Source organism: Erinaceus europaeus, chromosome 11 (assembly GCF_950295315.1).
Source record: "Erinaceus europaeus chromosome 11, mEriEur2.1, whole genome shotgun sequence".
NCBI lineage: Eukaryota > Metazoa > Chordata > Mammalia > Eulipotyphla > Erinaceidae > Erinaceus > Erinaceus europaeus.
In genome coordinates, this window is record NC_080172.1 from 62,968,620 (window position 1) to 62,985,056 (window position 16,437).

A 16,437-nucleotide genomic window follows, 5' to 3' on the forward strand; every position below is an offset into this window, starting at 1 on the left:
AATTAGGAGATAAGCAAGAGGTTCATAGGATAATATGGAATACCAATGATGAATATTCAAGAGATAACAGATTTCTTAAAGAAAGAATTGACAGAATTCAGTAGTGGGCTGGCAAAATAGCTCACTTGGATAATGTGCCTGCTAAGTAAGCCATGTAAGTGACCCAGGTTCAAACCTGGTCCCCACTGCACTGGAGCAGAAGCTTTGGTGCTATGATGTCTTTCCTCCTCCTTTTCGTTTTCTATCTGAAGATGCCAGTCCCAATGATGACAAAGTAATAATAGTTAATTTAAAAAATAATAATAATGTAAAAAGAACTCAGCAGTTAACTGGAATGGAGAGGGTAAGGTGAGGAAAGTCTTATGATGACAACCATTCTTTGGCTCAAGAACTAGGACAATGTGATACTATTTGTAAATAGTGGAAAAATTTAGTTCAGTTTTAGATATTACATTTGAGGGACCTACAGATTATCTTGACAGGAATGACCAACAAGACCTTGGAAATAAGAAACTGATTTTCTTCCTTTTTTTTTTTTTAATATTTGTTAACTTTGTTAATGAAAGAGATGGAGACAGAGGAACAGAGCATCACTCTGGCACCGGTGATACTGGAGACTGAACTTGGGAATCTCATGCTTGTGAGTCTTTTTTACTATGCCACCTTCTAGGCTACAACAAACAAACAAACAACCAGTTTTCAAAAGAGAAATGTAGTTAGATAAAGTTTTTGGGGACTACACTTATGTTCACAGCAGCACAATTCATAATAGCTAAAACCTGGAAGCAACCCGGGTGCCCAATAGCAGATGAGTGGCTGAGAAAGCTGTGGTATATATATATATATATACAATGGAATACTACACAGCTATTAAGAACAATGAACCCACCTTCTCTGACCCATCTTGGATGGAGCTAGAAGGAATTATGTTAAGTGAGCTAAGTCAGAAAGATAAAGAGGGGTATGGAATGATCCCACTCATCAACAGAAGTTGAGAAAGAAGAACAGAAAGGGAAATTAAAAGCAGGATCTGACTAAATCTAGAGTAGGTCACCAAAGTAAAAACCCTGTGGTGAGGGGGAGGGTGGGCATTCGGTTTCCCAGGGCGGCGGGGGGGTGGAATAGGACAGTCTTTTGGTGGTGGGAATGGTGTCTATGTACACTTCTATTAAACTGTAGTCATATAAACCACAATTTAATTAATATGAGAGGGGAAAATTGATTGTATTTCTCCAACTTTTTAAAACACAGACTGAGTCTTTTTAATATATAGGCTGAGTCTTTGATATACTGACTCTCTCAAAAGCCTAGACCAGGGAGAACAAGAAGCAACCAGTGGCACAGCTATAGACAAGATGTTGGGTATTATACAGCAAATCCTAGAAGGGACTTTTCAAAGTTAACCCAATAATAATGTAATGATAACAATAACTATCCATTGTCTTCTTGAACCCTAAGACAGCAGGAACCTCACATTTCCACTATACAGCCTATATTTCCCCCAGTCCTGGAACCTCAGGGTGGGGTGCACTTTCCTGCATGCTTCTCTCAATTCATATCAAATAATAGTGCACCCACTGATCACAACCTAATCAATGCAACAAGTGCCACCTCAGCATGCTTCACTTCAGACTGTGTTCTGGACTTCAGGTGTGGAATAACAACCCTTCAGCTTACTAGGGTGAGACCTGTCCTTTCATAGTATTCTCTAATTCCATTCCAGGTGGTTCACTTCCTAACAAAGTCCCAAAACCTAGATATAGACTAGGTCCCTTGAGATAGAGCATATGTACACATGTATCCATAAACTAGGACAAAATATATACCTGAAAGCAAAAGTACACAATAGTTTGCAGTGAGTATCCCCCAACACTTCATCTGCACTATTCCAGCCTTTAGGTCCGTGATTGTTCAACAATTTGTTTGGCTTTGTATGTTAACTCTCTTTTCAGCCACCAGGTTCCAGATGCCAGCAGGATGCCAATCAGACTTCCCTGGACAGAGGACCCCACCAGTGTGTTCTGGAGCTCCGCTTCCCCAGAGACCCACCCTAATAGGGAAAGAGAGAGGCAGACTGGGAGTATGGATTGACCAGTCAATGCCCATGTTCAGCGGGGAAGCAATTACAGAAGCCAGACCTTCCACCTTCTGCAACCCACAATGACCTTGGGTCCATACTCCCAGAGGGACAGAGAATGGGAAAGCTATCAGGGGAGAGGATAGGATATGGAGATCTGGTGGTGGGAATTGTGTAGAGTTGTAAGCCTCCTATCCTATGGTTTTGTTAATGTTTCCTTTTTTAAATAAAAAAAATTTTTGAGGACACTGCAGTTAAAGTTCTGGCATTGGACAAGATAGCCTAGATAGATAGTGACTATAAAGTGATGAACAGAACCTTAGGAGCATTAATAATTTAAGGAGCACATGGAAAAAGTAAGATTAGTTAGAACAGTCACAGGGGAAATGGTGTCAAAGAAGATAGAAGGCAGCAAAGTTAACACTATCTGACCCTTTCCTTTTATAGTACACTCTAATTTCATCTCAGGTGGTTCACTTTCTAACAAAGTCCCATAACCTAGATATACACCAGTTTCTGTGAGAGAGAGCTTATGTTCACACGTATCCATAAACTACTGCAAAATATATACCTGAAAGCAGAAGTACACTAGAGTTTGTAGTGAGTACCTCCCTAACACTTCCTCTCCACTATTCCAAGCTTTGGATCCATGATTGCTCAACAATTTGTTTGGCTTCATATGTTAACTCTCTTTTCAATCACCAGGTTCCAGATGCCACCAGGATGCTGGCCAGGCTTCCCTGGATTGAAGACCCCACCAATGTGTCCTGGGGCTCAGCTTCCCCAGAGACACACCCTACTAGGGAAAGAGAGAGGCAGACTGGGAGTATGGACCGACCAGTCAATGCCCATGTTCAGTGGGGAAGCAATTACAGAAGCCAGACCTTCTACCTTCTGCAACCCTCAATGACCCTGGGTCCATGCTCCCAGAGGGATAGAGAATGGGAAAACTATCAGGGGAGGGGGTGGGTTATGGAGATTGGGTGGTGGGAATTGTGTGGAGTTGTACCCCTCCTACCTTATGGTTTTGTTCATTAATCCTTTCTTAAATAAAAAATTTAAAAAAAAAGACTAAAAAGAGGACATGAAACTTGTCAGTCATGTTATTGATGACATTAAAAAAATAGTTTTAACGAAAAGGCAGGGGGCAAAAGCCAGCAAACTGCAACCACTGACGCACAGGTTCAAAGTAGATTCCTTGGGCCAGCAAAATAGCTCCCTTATATAGTGTATTGCTTTGCCATGTGCATGACCCAGATTTGAGCGCAAAGAAGAAAATGTTGGTGCTGTGGTTCCTCCTCTGCTCCCCCACCCACGCCCTGTCTCACTTAGCCCGGAGTGATGAGGTCAAGGAGACAATAACAATAACAACAAAAAAAAATAGATGGGTTTCTTATGAAAACATGACTTAAAAATAAAATCAGGAAAAGAATAAAAAAAAAAAAGAAAGAAAGAAAACATCTTGTGTTTTGCCCAGTTCATGATCCAGATTTAAGCCTCTACTTCAGTTCGGTGCTTTGGTGGTGTCTCTCCCTCTCTCCACCTATCTCTATCTGAAAAAGCTGTTCAGGAGCAGTGGGACCCAGGTGAAGATAAATAAATAAATAAATACTAACACAACCTTGATGTGAAAAAGCTAATGTGAGAACTATGAGTAGGAAAAAAGTCAAGTGACATTGTGTCTATGTTTTACATAGGAAAGATCTAAAGGCTTTTTCTACATTAGAAACTAAAGCATTTCCCCAAAAGTTGATTTAAAAAGCAAAACTATTTCTGGCATATCAAGCAGCTGGCTGATTTTAAAGCCCTAAATTTGACTGTCTTCCTTCTTTTTTCCTTCCTTCCTTCCTTCTCAAATAGGTTTTTTCCTACTTAAATAAATTACAATTGCTCTTCATTGTTGCTCTCTTTTCAGTTGATAATTTCCTTTTATCATTCTCTAAACTCCAAAATGGCATCAACACTGAATACATTTTAGTCAAATTACTGTTAGTAAAAATTTAATCTTTTACCACAGAAGGGGTTGAGAGTGAACTAGATTTCTGATGCTGCTTTTTTCAGATAAATACTTAACCAAAACACTAGCTACTTTATTTGACTGCAAGATAAATATGTACATTAATTAAACTATTACATATAATATAAAGACACAGTTGGGTTCTAAATATCAGAATGGTGGGGAGAAAAAGGGCAGGTTTTAGAAAAATCTTAAATGTTTAGCAGAATGCAAAAGAATAGCATAAGCTATAAAAACCCTACAATTAGAAATACTGTATTATCACAATGGAATATTACTCAGCTATTAAAAATGGCAAATTCACCTTTTTCACCTCATCTTGGATGGAGCTTGAAGGAATCATGTTAAGTGACACAAGCCAGAAAGAGAAGGATGAATATGGGATCTTACTCATAGACAGAAGTTGAGAAATAAGAACAGAAGGGAAAACTCTTAAGCAGAATTTGGATTGGAGTTGGTGTATTGCACCAAAGTAAAAGACTCTGGGGGGCGGGGGAGGGTTCGGGTCCTAGAATGTGATGGCAGAGGACCTAGTGGGGGTTGAACTGTTATGTGGAAAAGTGAGAAATATTACACATTTATAAACTACTGTATTTTACTGCAGAATGTAAACCATTAATCCCCAAATAAAGGAAAAAAGGGAAAAATATTGTATTATTCCACTTGGAGCATTGACTCTATGTAAAGCATCTATATAAGTGAGATATAGCCTGGTCAAGAAATAACCCAATGTAGGAATATTTCTCCCCATTCAGGGAGGAGACTGAGTAGATCGTGAAAGGTGTAAGGGATAGTTGAGCATAAAACAAATAGGGCCGGGAGGTAGTGCACTGGGTTAGCACATGGTGCAAAGAGCAAGGACTTGCTCATGGATCCCGATTCCAGACTCCAGTTCCCCACCTGCAGAGGGGTGGCTTCACAAGAGATAAAGCAGGTCTGCAGATGTCTGTCTTTCTTTCCCCCTTTTCTGTCTTCCCCATTTCTCTCAATTTTTCTCTGTCCAATCTGGCAGTAACATAACAGCAGCAATAACAACAATGACAATAACAATAAAGGCAACAAAATGGAAAAAAATGGCCTCCAGGAGCTGTGGATTTGTAGTGCAGGAACTGAGCCCAAGTGATAACCCTGGAGGCCAAAAATAAATAAATAAATAAATAAAGAAGAAGAAGGAAAGGGAGAAACAATAGGTTCAAGGTTCCAAATTATGAGGTTACCCACCAGGTCAAGTAAAGGTGGTGCTAAAAAAAAAGACATACTCACTATGTACTGGGAAAAGAAAAAGATCATATTAAAATTGAAAAATTTAAAGCAAAATATGAAACAAAATTGAAAAAAGGCATATTTAGTTGTGGAGTTGGAGGAGTAGATCATATATTAGAAGGTTTTGAACATTACTAGCACACTGATTACAACCGTTCTATTATAAGGTATCAGTAGGATGGTCATGTACTATCTGCTTTGGAGAATAAAAGAGACACTGTGCTATCATTAAACAAGGGCAAGAGGAATAAATTGGGTTCATTATGGAGCATTATGACATATGGTCAGTTTTAATGTAAACAGCATCTCTCCTCCTCCTCCAATTCCTGCTCTCCCTCTCTCTCTTCCAGAGCACTGCTCAGCTTTGATTTATAGTGGTGCTGGTGATTGTACCTGGAACCCTTATGGCCTCAGTCATGAAAGTCTTTTTGCATAACCATCATGCTATCTTCCCAGTCCTTATCCTATTTCTGTAGGAGGGTAAGAATGGGAAAAACATTTCTAGTTTCTCTAAGTTCCTCCACTTCTCTAAGAGAGAATATTTCATGGGGGCCAGGTGGTGGTGCACCCAGTTAAGTGTGCATAATAGTATGTGCCAGGACCTGCGAAAGGACATGGTTAGAGCCCCTGCTCCCTGCTTGCAGGGGGGAAGCTTCATGAGCAATGCAGCAGGTCTCAGAGTGTCTTTCTCTCTCCTTCTCTATCTCCCCCTCCCTTCTCAATTTCTCTCTGTCTTGTCAAATAAAATAGGAAAGAAAGGAAGGAAGATTTCATTTGATTGGTGACTTTTAGAGAACAATGCTCTGCTCCAGGACACTTACTATTCCAGCCCTCTTGCTAGTTTGGATGCCAATTCTTCCTGCAGAAAGGATGTGTTCTACTCTCTTTCTTACCATGCCTGCCCTAGGGGAGGAGGCCTGAGCTCCACAGAGACAACAGAGAGTATTTTCAGCTGCCTCCTTTGGGGTTAGATATGGTTAGGCCAGATACATGTAGAGTTAAAACTGTGATGACTTGTCAGCTGGCATTCTAACCTGCTCTCTGGTTCTTGTTTTAAATCTTTATTGATTCCCAACTGGTGACTAAAGGTATGCATTTACCTTATTGCCTCTCCTCAGAATCTTAGAGATAATAAAATATATCTTTACGAAGAATGTTATTTCCTTCTGTAGTGGAGCAAAAATCTATTTCAACTCTGCCCCAACATATCTTTGGGTAAAGGTCACTATTAATATGACAGGAGAGGCCTAGAAGTCAGAAAGTAGCTGTGAATAAGTATACATGTTACTAATAAATTTTCCTTCAAGTTTTCTTTTCTCTTTACTTTCTCACTTCCTATCTGCTGGCTTATTTGTCTTACTTTGAACTCAGAGGGTGCAGAATATTTTTTTAAGATTTATTTATTTATTTGTCGGGAAATTGTGAGGATGTGGTTGAGCTTGGCAGGGCTTGACTTGAGGGGACATCCATCCTGTCAGTCTCTCTCTACTGAGAGGTTGAGCAAGGAGGGACAAAACCCCCCAAGGTTTGCCCTGTCTTATCAGACTCCCTGACTCACACAGCACCCTGAATTTCTGATACTATGGCCTGCTCCCTTATTATCTACATAATCGTTTTGCCTGAAAGATCCCCACCCATTCCATTCCTTTGATCTATCTTCTTTCTACCCTCAAGACCCTTCCTGCCTCCAGGGTATTATTAATCCTACCAGTTAAAACCCCCGCAACAGTTGCTAAGGAAGTTCCTACCTTTCCCAGCCCCTTTTGCCTTTCTTGACCCCTTTCCTAGCCATTTCCGTTGCCACTTCCAGGTCCGACCTTTAAAAGCCTAGGCTCTCTGATCAATAAAGAATCGAATCACCTCACCACCATGAGTTCTGTTCATGAGTCATCTCCCTCGCATTGCTGAGTGAGTAGCAGCCCAGGCTGGCTTCAGTCGCATTTTCTCCAACCCAGAGAGTACATGCCCGGGAAGAGGCACCCCCATGCTAGCCTGGCATTTATTTATGAGACAGATAGAAGGAGAGAGAACCAGACTGTCATTCTGGTATATACAATGCCAGGGATTGAATTAAGGACCACCTCCCAAGTGACTAGTATAGGGTAATTTCTTTCTATCTCTCTCTCTCTCCTTCTGAATACTTAAGTCTCTACTGATGAGATACAGGGGCAAATAAGATAAAAATCACTGCTGTTATAGATGATGTTATGTAGGTACAATGCAATATAAAAATATAAACAAAATTAAAATATAAATATAAAATATAAATATTAAAAAGCATTGATATTATGTAAAATATGATATATATGTTATGTGGCAGTATTAAGCAGAGAAGATACTACCTAAATCTGACCAAGAAAAAAATGACAGAGGAGGTAAAAAAGGAATTATATTTATGGCGGGGAAAATAGCATAAAGATTATACAGACTCTGTGTCTGAGGCCCCCATTTGTTTTTACCAGAACACTGCTTAGGTCTGGCTTATGGTGGTGCTAGGGATTAAACCTGGGGCTCTGGAGCCTCAGACATGAGTCTCTTTGCCTAACTGATATGCTACCTCCCCTACCCACCCCAGTGTAGCTTTAACTTAGGACCAGGGAAATAGTTCAGCCTCTCAGAGCACTAATTAGTATGCCTAAGGCCCCAGAGGCTGCCAAGTCAAGCCTTGATGGAACCTTTTATCAGAGCTGAGAAATGCTCTCTCTTCTTATTCCTTTCCTCCTCCCTTCCTTCCTTTCTTCTTCTTCTTCTTCTCCTTCTTCTCCTTCTTCTTCATTCTCTCACTCATAAATAAATCTTTAAAAAAACAATAAAAACAAACAAAAAGCAAACAAACAAAAAAAAGCTAAACAATTTAGTCTACAGATCCATTTAGTGGGATTTCTAATTAGCTAAGTAGAGACCTCACAGTACTCTTGACAGGGCTGCTCTGCTCACTCCTGATTCAGAACATTCTTGAGTACCTCATAACCTGACATGTAGAAGGAATAAGAATATCACTGCCAATTTGTATGCAAAATAGCAGAGAAGCTTAATTTATGTTTCCCCAAAGGGAACATTATGAAAAAATTAGTTCCAACATTTCCTTCCTGTTCACTGACAGAGTTTGATCAACCACCATTTTGGCATAAAACATGTATTTAGCATGAAGGATGAAAAGACCAAGACTAATCTAAAAGAGTGTGAATTAGAGAAATGGAAAGATAAATGTGAAAGTAAAAGCATACACAGAGCCTAGATGCACAAACAGCTACATGAGAAAGCAAGTACAAGGTGTTCATTGTACTATCTCAGTGGTAGACATCTGTACATTTAATTTTTCTATATATTAAAAAATGCTCACAATAATACATTAGCCAAATAGAGGTGAAAAATAATAGAGATGTGAAACTATAGAGGGGACAAAGCAAAAAGAATAAAGCAAGACACAGATTTATAAGTCCAAAGACTGGCCTAGAGGATTACAGTGAATGAGGCCTACAGCAAAAATAAGGACAAGATGACCTTAGAAAAAGATGCTAAATTTAATTTTAAACACACGTATTTAAAGGGTTAGTATGACAAAGAAAAGAAAGGCTTAAATACTACATGGACTACAGGCATGAAATTCAGAACAGAGAAAAATACTACTGACTTAGATAAGGGGGGCAGGCACAGTAAACTGATAGTTAAAACTATGAAAATAAATATAGTCTACAAAGGAAAACAGGAAAAGGGAGACCTGAACAGAAACAATTAGTGGGCAGGAAAAGAAATGGAGGTCAGCATCAGAGACAGGTCTGAGGAAATTATTATCACATTCACAATCTTTAAACAGTCAGATTCTATATAGTATTATATACTTAGTTTACCTATAAAAAAAACTTCACTATAAAGAACTCACTATTGAAATCATTATACAGGAAGCATGGTACAAAAGTTATTTTAAAATTACTTGCCGAGGTATGATTTACATATAGTAAAATGTAGACTTTCTTGGTCATTGCTCTAATATTTATTTATTTATTTATTTATCAGTCATTGGAAGGGGCTTCACCAATTGGGGCTGACTTTTCTAAATAAATAGAGAAAGATACAGATAAAGAGGGTAGGAGGGAGGGAGGGAAGGAAGGGGGAAGGAGAGAGAGAAAGGACACCACAGCACTGAAACTTTCCCAGTGTGTTGGGGGCTAGGCTTGAGCCTGGGTTGCTCATACAATAAAGCAGGAAACCTCTCAAGCAATTTTGCTCTTGCAGAGTCCCAAATGCACAGTGCTTACTCAGCTATAAAAAAAAATGAGGGAGTCGGGCGGTAGCGCAGCGGGTTAAGCATAGGTGGTGAAAAGTCCAAGGATCTTCATAAGGATTCTGGTTGGAACCCCCGGCTCTCCACCTGCAGGGGAGTCGCTTCACAGGTGGTGAAGCAGGTCTGCAGGTGTCTATCTTTCTCTCCCCCTCTCTGTCTCCCCTCCCCCCTCCACTTCTCTCTGTCCTATCTAACAACGACGATATCAGTAACAACAAAAAAGACAGCAAGGGCAACAAAAGAGAAAATAAATAAATAAAATTGCAAATAAAAAAACGAATGACCTGAGAGCTGAGATACTGAATAAAGCAATGGATTCTCAAGCATGAGGGTCTTGGAGTTCTTTTTTTGGGGTTGGATGGGGTGGGCAGGGGGCTTCCAGAGTTTTGTCCCAGGCATTACATGTGTCAGAGTGATGCTTTGGCACTCATTCTCTCTTCCACTCCTCTCTCAATAAATAAGTAAAATCATTCTGAAAACATACATACATATATATGTGTATTAAAATAAGTTTTGGAAATTGTTAACAAAGTGTCTAATAATCCCATCATTCCAAAGAATTCTTTCAATTTACCTCATTTCCCACACCACAGCCCTCATTTTCTGACTTTCTGTAAACATTGATGAGTTTGCCTGTTGTTGGGTTTTAAATAATGGTTAACTGAATACCCACAGGTGTATGGGGGTGGAGAGGCCAGAGCAGTGTTTTGCTATATGTGGTGCTGAGGATTGAACTTATAAGTTCAGCTTTCTACTGTTGTACTACCTCTCAGGCCTCAAGTGCCTATTTGTGTCAGTTTGTTTTATTTAATATGTTTTTAAGATCCATTCATGCTGTTAAATGTTAACAGATATTTTCTTTATATTTATGAGTAGTATTTCACTGAATGACTATACCACAAACAGACTGCTGATGAATGTTTGTGATTTCAGTTGATGGTATGAAGTGAGCTGAATGGCCAGGTGATGGCAAACTTTATGGAACACACATATTACAATGTGCAAGGACCCACCCAGATTCAAGCCCCTGCTCCCTACCTGCTTGAGGGAAGCTTCATGAGTGGTAATGCAGGGTTGCAAGTGTATCTCTTTCTTTCTCCCTCTTCACCTCCCCTCCCCCTTCCTTCTCAATTTATCTATGTCCTGTCACAATAAAAATGGCCATCAGAAGCAGTGGTTCATAGTGCCGGCACTGAGCCCCAGAGATAACCCAGGAGACGAGAGAGAGAGAGAGGGAGAGGGATAGAGAGAGAGAAGGGGAGAGAAAGAGACACATCTGTAGCCCTGCTCCACCACTTGGGAAGCTTCCTCTCTGCAGGTGGGAATCAGGGGCTTGAATCTGCATCATTATACATGGTGATATGTTTGCTTACTTAACAAGGTGTGCCACTGACCAGCCCCTAAAACTTTGGCTTTCAGAACAAACATAAATAAGACAATTTTAAGGAGTAGAGACAGTTCACATGTAGAGCACATACCTTACTACACAACAGGCCCTGGGTTCAAACCCCGGAACAACATGAGAATACCATAGATGGTGTCTTTCTACCCCCTCCCCCATCTATCTGTCTGTCTGTCTGCCTGCCTATCTACTTTCTCCTTCTCTCTCTCTCCTTTAAAGAATGGAAAAAAAAAAAAGGGCTGGGTGGTGGTGCACCCAGGTTACATAGGCTCCTGTGATGAATATGGGCCCCAGATCAAATCGATAGGGTCTACAGTTTACAATATTTATATACTTTTCTCATATTTGGGAGCTATTCTCTTCCCTGATCCAGCTTTCCAATGTGTCCCGGAGCCCCAGTTCCCCAGAGCCCTGCCTTACTAGGGAGAGACAGGCTGGGAGTATGGATGGACCTGCCAATGCCTGTGTCCAGTGGAGAAGCAATTACAGAAGTCAGACTTTCCACCTTCTACACCCCATAATGATCCTGGGTCTAGGCTCACAGAGGGATAAAGAATAGAAAAGCTATCAGGGGAGAGGTGAGGGTATGGAGTTCTGGTGGTGGGAATTATGTGGAGTTGTACCCCTCTTATACTATGGTCTTGTTAATATTTCCATTTTATGAATAAATTTTTTAAATGTCTGTAAAAAAAAAAGATGAAAAAGAATTCAAGCCAGAGAGGTCACTCAGCCATAGTATGGCATATGCATGAGCTCGTGAGTTAATTACCCAGTACCACATACACATAAAAATGGACCATGCTTAAGAATATAATTTTACAGTCCTCAAAATGAAGGATATGAGCTGGACAGTTCTCCTGGTAGAACATACATGTTATCAAGTGTGAGGGCTCTGGTTTGAGACTTGACACTACATGGGAGCACCATGGCATCAGGGGAAGCTCCCTCTTCCCCTTGCCATCTTTACATAAAGTTAAAATGAAAAGTCAGGGCAGAAGTTAAATTGTGCATACATGTGGGGGAAAAAAAGAAGGCAGGGATAAAATCTCTCATACAATTAGTTGCAATGACATAATGGCCATGGTCAGCTGATTATTATGTCTGCCTACTGCTTATGCATATTATCTTTTATTTTGGGCTTTGGGAAATCTGTGATCTCTGCAAGAAGAAACGAAGAACAGGGTAGCAGAAAGGGCTTCAGAACCTACCCCCATCTTCACAGTCTTCAGGAGCTTTGGCTTTCTTACAAAGACGAGGATCCAACCAGGTGGTTGTCTTAGTATTGTGGCTGCAGAATAAAAATTACAGTTAGAAACTGAAAAGTAAAGGAGAAAGCATTTAAAATGTAAAAGTTAAAAGGAATGTGCAGCTTGAACATTTATCTCCTATGAGTTGCTTGTATCCCAATTCAATAACAGTGGTTCTCAGTCTGTTACTTCAAAATTTCAGAAAAGGAAACAAACAGAGTGACAGAATGAGGGAAAGTCACCACAGACTCAGAGCACCACCCAGAGGTGGTGCTGGGGCTCAAACCTGAGCCTCACAAATGGCAAAGCACACATGTCCTACCCGGTGAACTCTCTCTCTAGTCTTTAGTTTTATCTTTTTAAAAAATTCTTTATTTCATGAACTTGTGAGAGAAGAAGAGAGGTAGAGACCAGAACAGCACCCATTGGCACATGTGGTACTCAAAGTTGGAGGCTCCAGATTGCAAGCCTAGCAGTTTACTGCTGTACCACCTCTGCCTTGTCAAATTATTAAAAAAAAAAAAAAAATTAAAAACAGGAGGCCGGGTGATAGTGCACTGGGTTAAGTATACTTAGTATGAAGCGCAACGACCGATGCAAGGATCCCAGTTCAAGCCCCCGGATCTCCACCTGCAAGAGAGTCAATTCACAAGCCGTGAAGATAGAGAGAAATAGAGAGAGGAGGGAAAGACAGAGAGGGAGAAAGACACCTACAGACCTGTTTCACCACCTGTGAAGCACTCACCTGCAGGTGGGGAGTTAGGGGCTCGAATCAGAATCCTTACACCAGTTCTTGCACTCCCATACCATTTTTTAAAAATCCATTTATTAACATTAGAGAGAAGGACAGCGGGAACCAGAGCATTACCTTGGCATACTTAATACCTGGGGTTGTGGCCTTATGGTTTTAGACTCTGTACCACCTTATGGTTTTAGACTCTGTACCACCTTATGGCCTTATGGTTTTAGACTCTGTACCACCTCCCTCTATCATGGGAAAACGTGAAATTGTACTACTGTAACAACAAGATTTTTGTAAATCAACACTTCTCCAATAGAGTGATCTATTTTTATTTTTTAAAGAAGGAAAAATAAAAAATGCCCCCACTCCAAATGTCCTCCCGCAAACAGTTCTTTCAGATGCTCATTAAGTCTGGTAAATCAACTGAAAAGTTTAAGAGGAAAGATAGGAAAGTACTGGGATTCGACTTCCGGAGGCGGAGCTACGAGCAGCAGATAGCTTTCTCACCTCTCCTCTCCCGGATCAACTAGGAATACCAAAGGAGACCACCAGGACCGAAACAAGACAGGACTAGAATGACCAGAGGAACCCAGTAAATCACCCGTGAGTACAAACACGCGTGGCTGGTGACAGAGAGGAGAGAGGGGCCTAAGGAGAGATTAAGTGACTGCTAACAGTTCAACAGTTTATCAGTGGAGACACCACCTCCAGTCTGCTCCACAACAAGGGGACAGCTGAAGGGAGGAAAGGACTCCCCAGAGACTCACCAAGTGCAACTCTGAGTCTCCATTGCTACTACCCTCAGAATCTGGAGCAGCAACAGGGAGGGACACCAGGGGACAGAGATCTAACCGGGAAACTAAGGAGAAGACCTATACCTCTGTGGCATAGCTGAGGGGCTGTGAAAGTCTCTTTGCATAACCACTGCATTATCTCTGCCACACCCTGCTTTATCTCTTGGTCAGGAGTCCGTGATTAAGCTAAGAAGCCTATTGATAGTTTAAAAGCCCTCAGGCTCCCATAGCCTACAGGGAAGAAAAAAAAAGAGGCTTTTACACCACTGAGCTCCAACTCAGGGATTGAAAAAACTGTTAACTTCCACCACGGTAAACCCTTTAATTAAATTACTTAGACACAAGTCAATCCAGGCAATAGTGATCAATAATTTGAAAAGTACTGATAAAGGGAACTCATAACATAATATATAAAATGGTTAAAACAACAAAAAAAAATATTGGAGACTCGAACCAGGACAAGAGTCCACCTAAAAGTCCTCCAGAGGGTGAAGCACAAAACAACGAGTTCAACATCCAAACATTAGCTAAGGAAATAATAACAGGAGTGAGTAAAGAATTTGAAAAAATTATAATCAGAAATGCAGGAACAACAAATGACAATATGGAAGAAAATTCTAATTATCTCATGGTTATTAGAGAGCTGAAAGCTGAAATTGCTGAGCTAAGAAGGCAACTAGCTGAACAAGCTAAAACAGTATCAGAGCAGGGCAACAAAACAGATGAACTCCAGAAAGCAGTAGAGGGCAGAGAGAATAGAATCTATGAGGCTGAAGACAGAATTAGCAAGATTGAGGATGAATTAGAGACAACTAAAAAAGAAGTAAGAGATCTCAAAAAGAGATTAAGAGATGCTGAAAACAACAACAGAGTCCTATGGGATGACTTCAAAAGAAACAATATACGCATTATTGGCTTACCAGAGGAAGAAAGAGGAGAGGAAGAAAGCATTCTCCAGGCCATAATAGCTAAAAATTTCTCTAGTCTAGACAACACCAAAGACATAAAGATTCAAGAAGCCCAGAGGGTCCCAAACAGAATTAACCCAGACCTAAAGACACCAAGACATGTCATACTTAGAATGGAAAGGAATAAGGATAAAGAAAGGATCCTCAAGGCTGCAAGAGAAAAACAAAGAGTCACCTACAAAGAAAAACCCATAAGATTAGCAGCAGACTTCTCCATACAAACACTACAGGCCAGAAGAGAATGGCAAGATATCTATCGAGTGCTCAATGAGAAAGGCTTTCAGCCAAGAATACTATATCCTGCTAGACTGTCATTCAGACTAGATGGAAGCATCAAACCCTTCTCAGACAAGCAACAGTTGAAGGAAGCAACCATCACCAAGCCTGCCCTGAAAGAAGTTCTGAAAGGTCTCCTATAAACAACCAGACCACCACAAATAGGACACATATCAAAACACTCTAAAACTCTACAAGAATGGCGTTAAAATATCTTCAGTCTTTGATATCAATAAATGTCAATGGCCTGAATTCACCTATTAAAAGACACAGAGTAGGAAGATGGATCAGAAAACACAACCCAACAATATGCTATCTACAGGAAACTCACCTAACTCAACAAGACAAACACAGACTTAAAGTGAAAGGATGGAAAACTATCATACAAGCCAATGGCCCACAAAAAAGGGCAGGAACAGCTATTCTCATATCTGACATGATAGACTTTAAAATAGATAAGATTAAAAAAGATAGGAATGGACACTACTTAATGCTCAGAGGATCAGTCAATCAAGAGGACTTAACAATTATTAATATCTATGCACTCAATGAGAAGCCATCTAAATACATCAAACTTCTACTGAAAGAGCTACAGCAATATATTAACAGTAACACAATCATAGTAGGGGACTTCAACACCCCACTATCTCAACTTGACAGATCAACCAGGAAGAAAATCAGTAAAGACATAAGGGAGCTAAATGAAGAGATAGATAAACTAGAACTATTGGACATTTTCAGAGTCATTCATCCCAAGAAACTGGAATACACATTTTACTCAAATCCACATGGATCATTCTCAAGGATAGACCATATGTTAGGCCACAAAGACAGCATCAGCCAATTCAAGAGCACTGAAATCATCCCAAGTATCTTCTCAGACCACAGTGGAATGAAACTAACACTTAACAATCAACAAAAGATTAGTAACAGTCCCAAAATGTGGAAGCGCAACAGTACACTTCTTAACAACTTCTGGGTCAAAGAGGAAATCAAGGAAGAAATCAAAATGTTTCGAGAGTTCAATGAAAATGAAGACACAAGCTATCAAAATATTTGGGACACAGCTAAAGCAGTCCTAAGAGGGAAGTTCATAGCTATACAAGCACACATTAGGAAACAAGAAAAGGCACAAATAAACAGCCTGATTGCACATCTTAAAGACCTAGAAGAAGAACAACAAAGGAATCCTAAAGCAACCAGAAGGACAGAAATCATTAAAGTTAGGGCAGAAATAAATAACATTGAGAATAGGAAAGCCATACAAAAGATCAATGAAAGTAAATGTTGGTTCTTCGAAAGAGTAAACAAAATTGACAAGCCTTTAGCCAGACTCACAAAACAAAAAAGGGAGAAGACCCAAATA

General features: G+C 40.2%; 1 protein-coding gene across 2 annotated transcripts in view; it reads right to left on the bottom strand.

Moving 5' to 3' along the window:
* Window positions 1–16,437, bottom strand: part of MAGI3 (membrane associated guanylate kinase, WW and PDZ domain containing 3) — a 251,234-nt gene that overhangs the window by 70,296 nt on the left and 164,501 nt on the right. For both annotated transcript variants that reach the window (XM_060201858.1, XM_060201859.1), the window contains exon 6: window positions 12,253–12,332. In XM_060201858.1, the coding sequence (XP_060057841.1) occupies window positions 12,253–12,332 (80 nt within the window). The remainder of the gene's footprint in view (window positions 1–12,252; window positions 12,333–16,437) is intronic.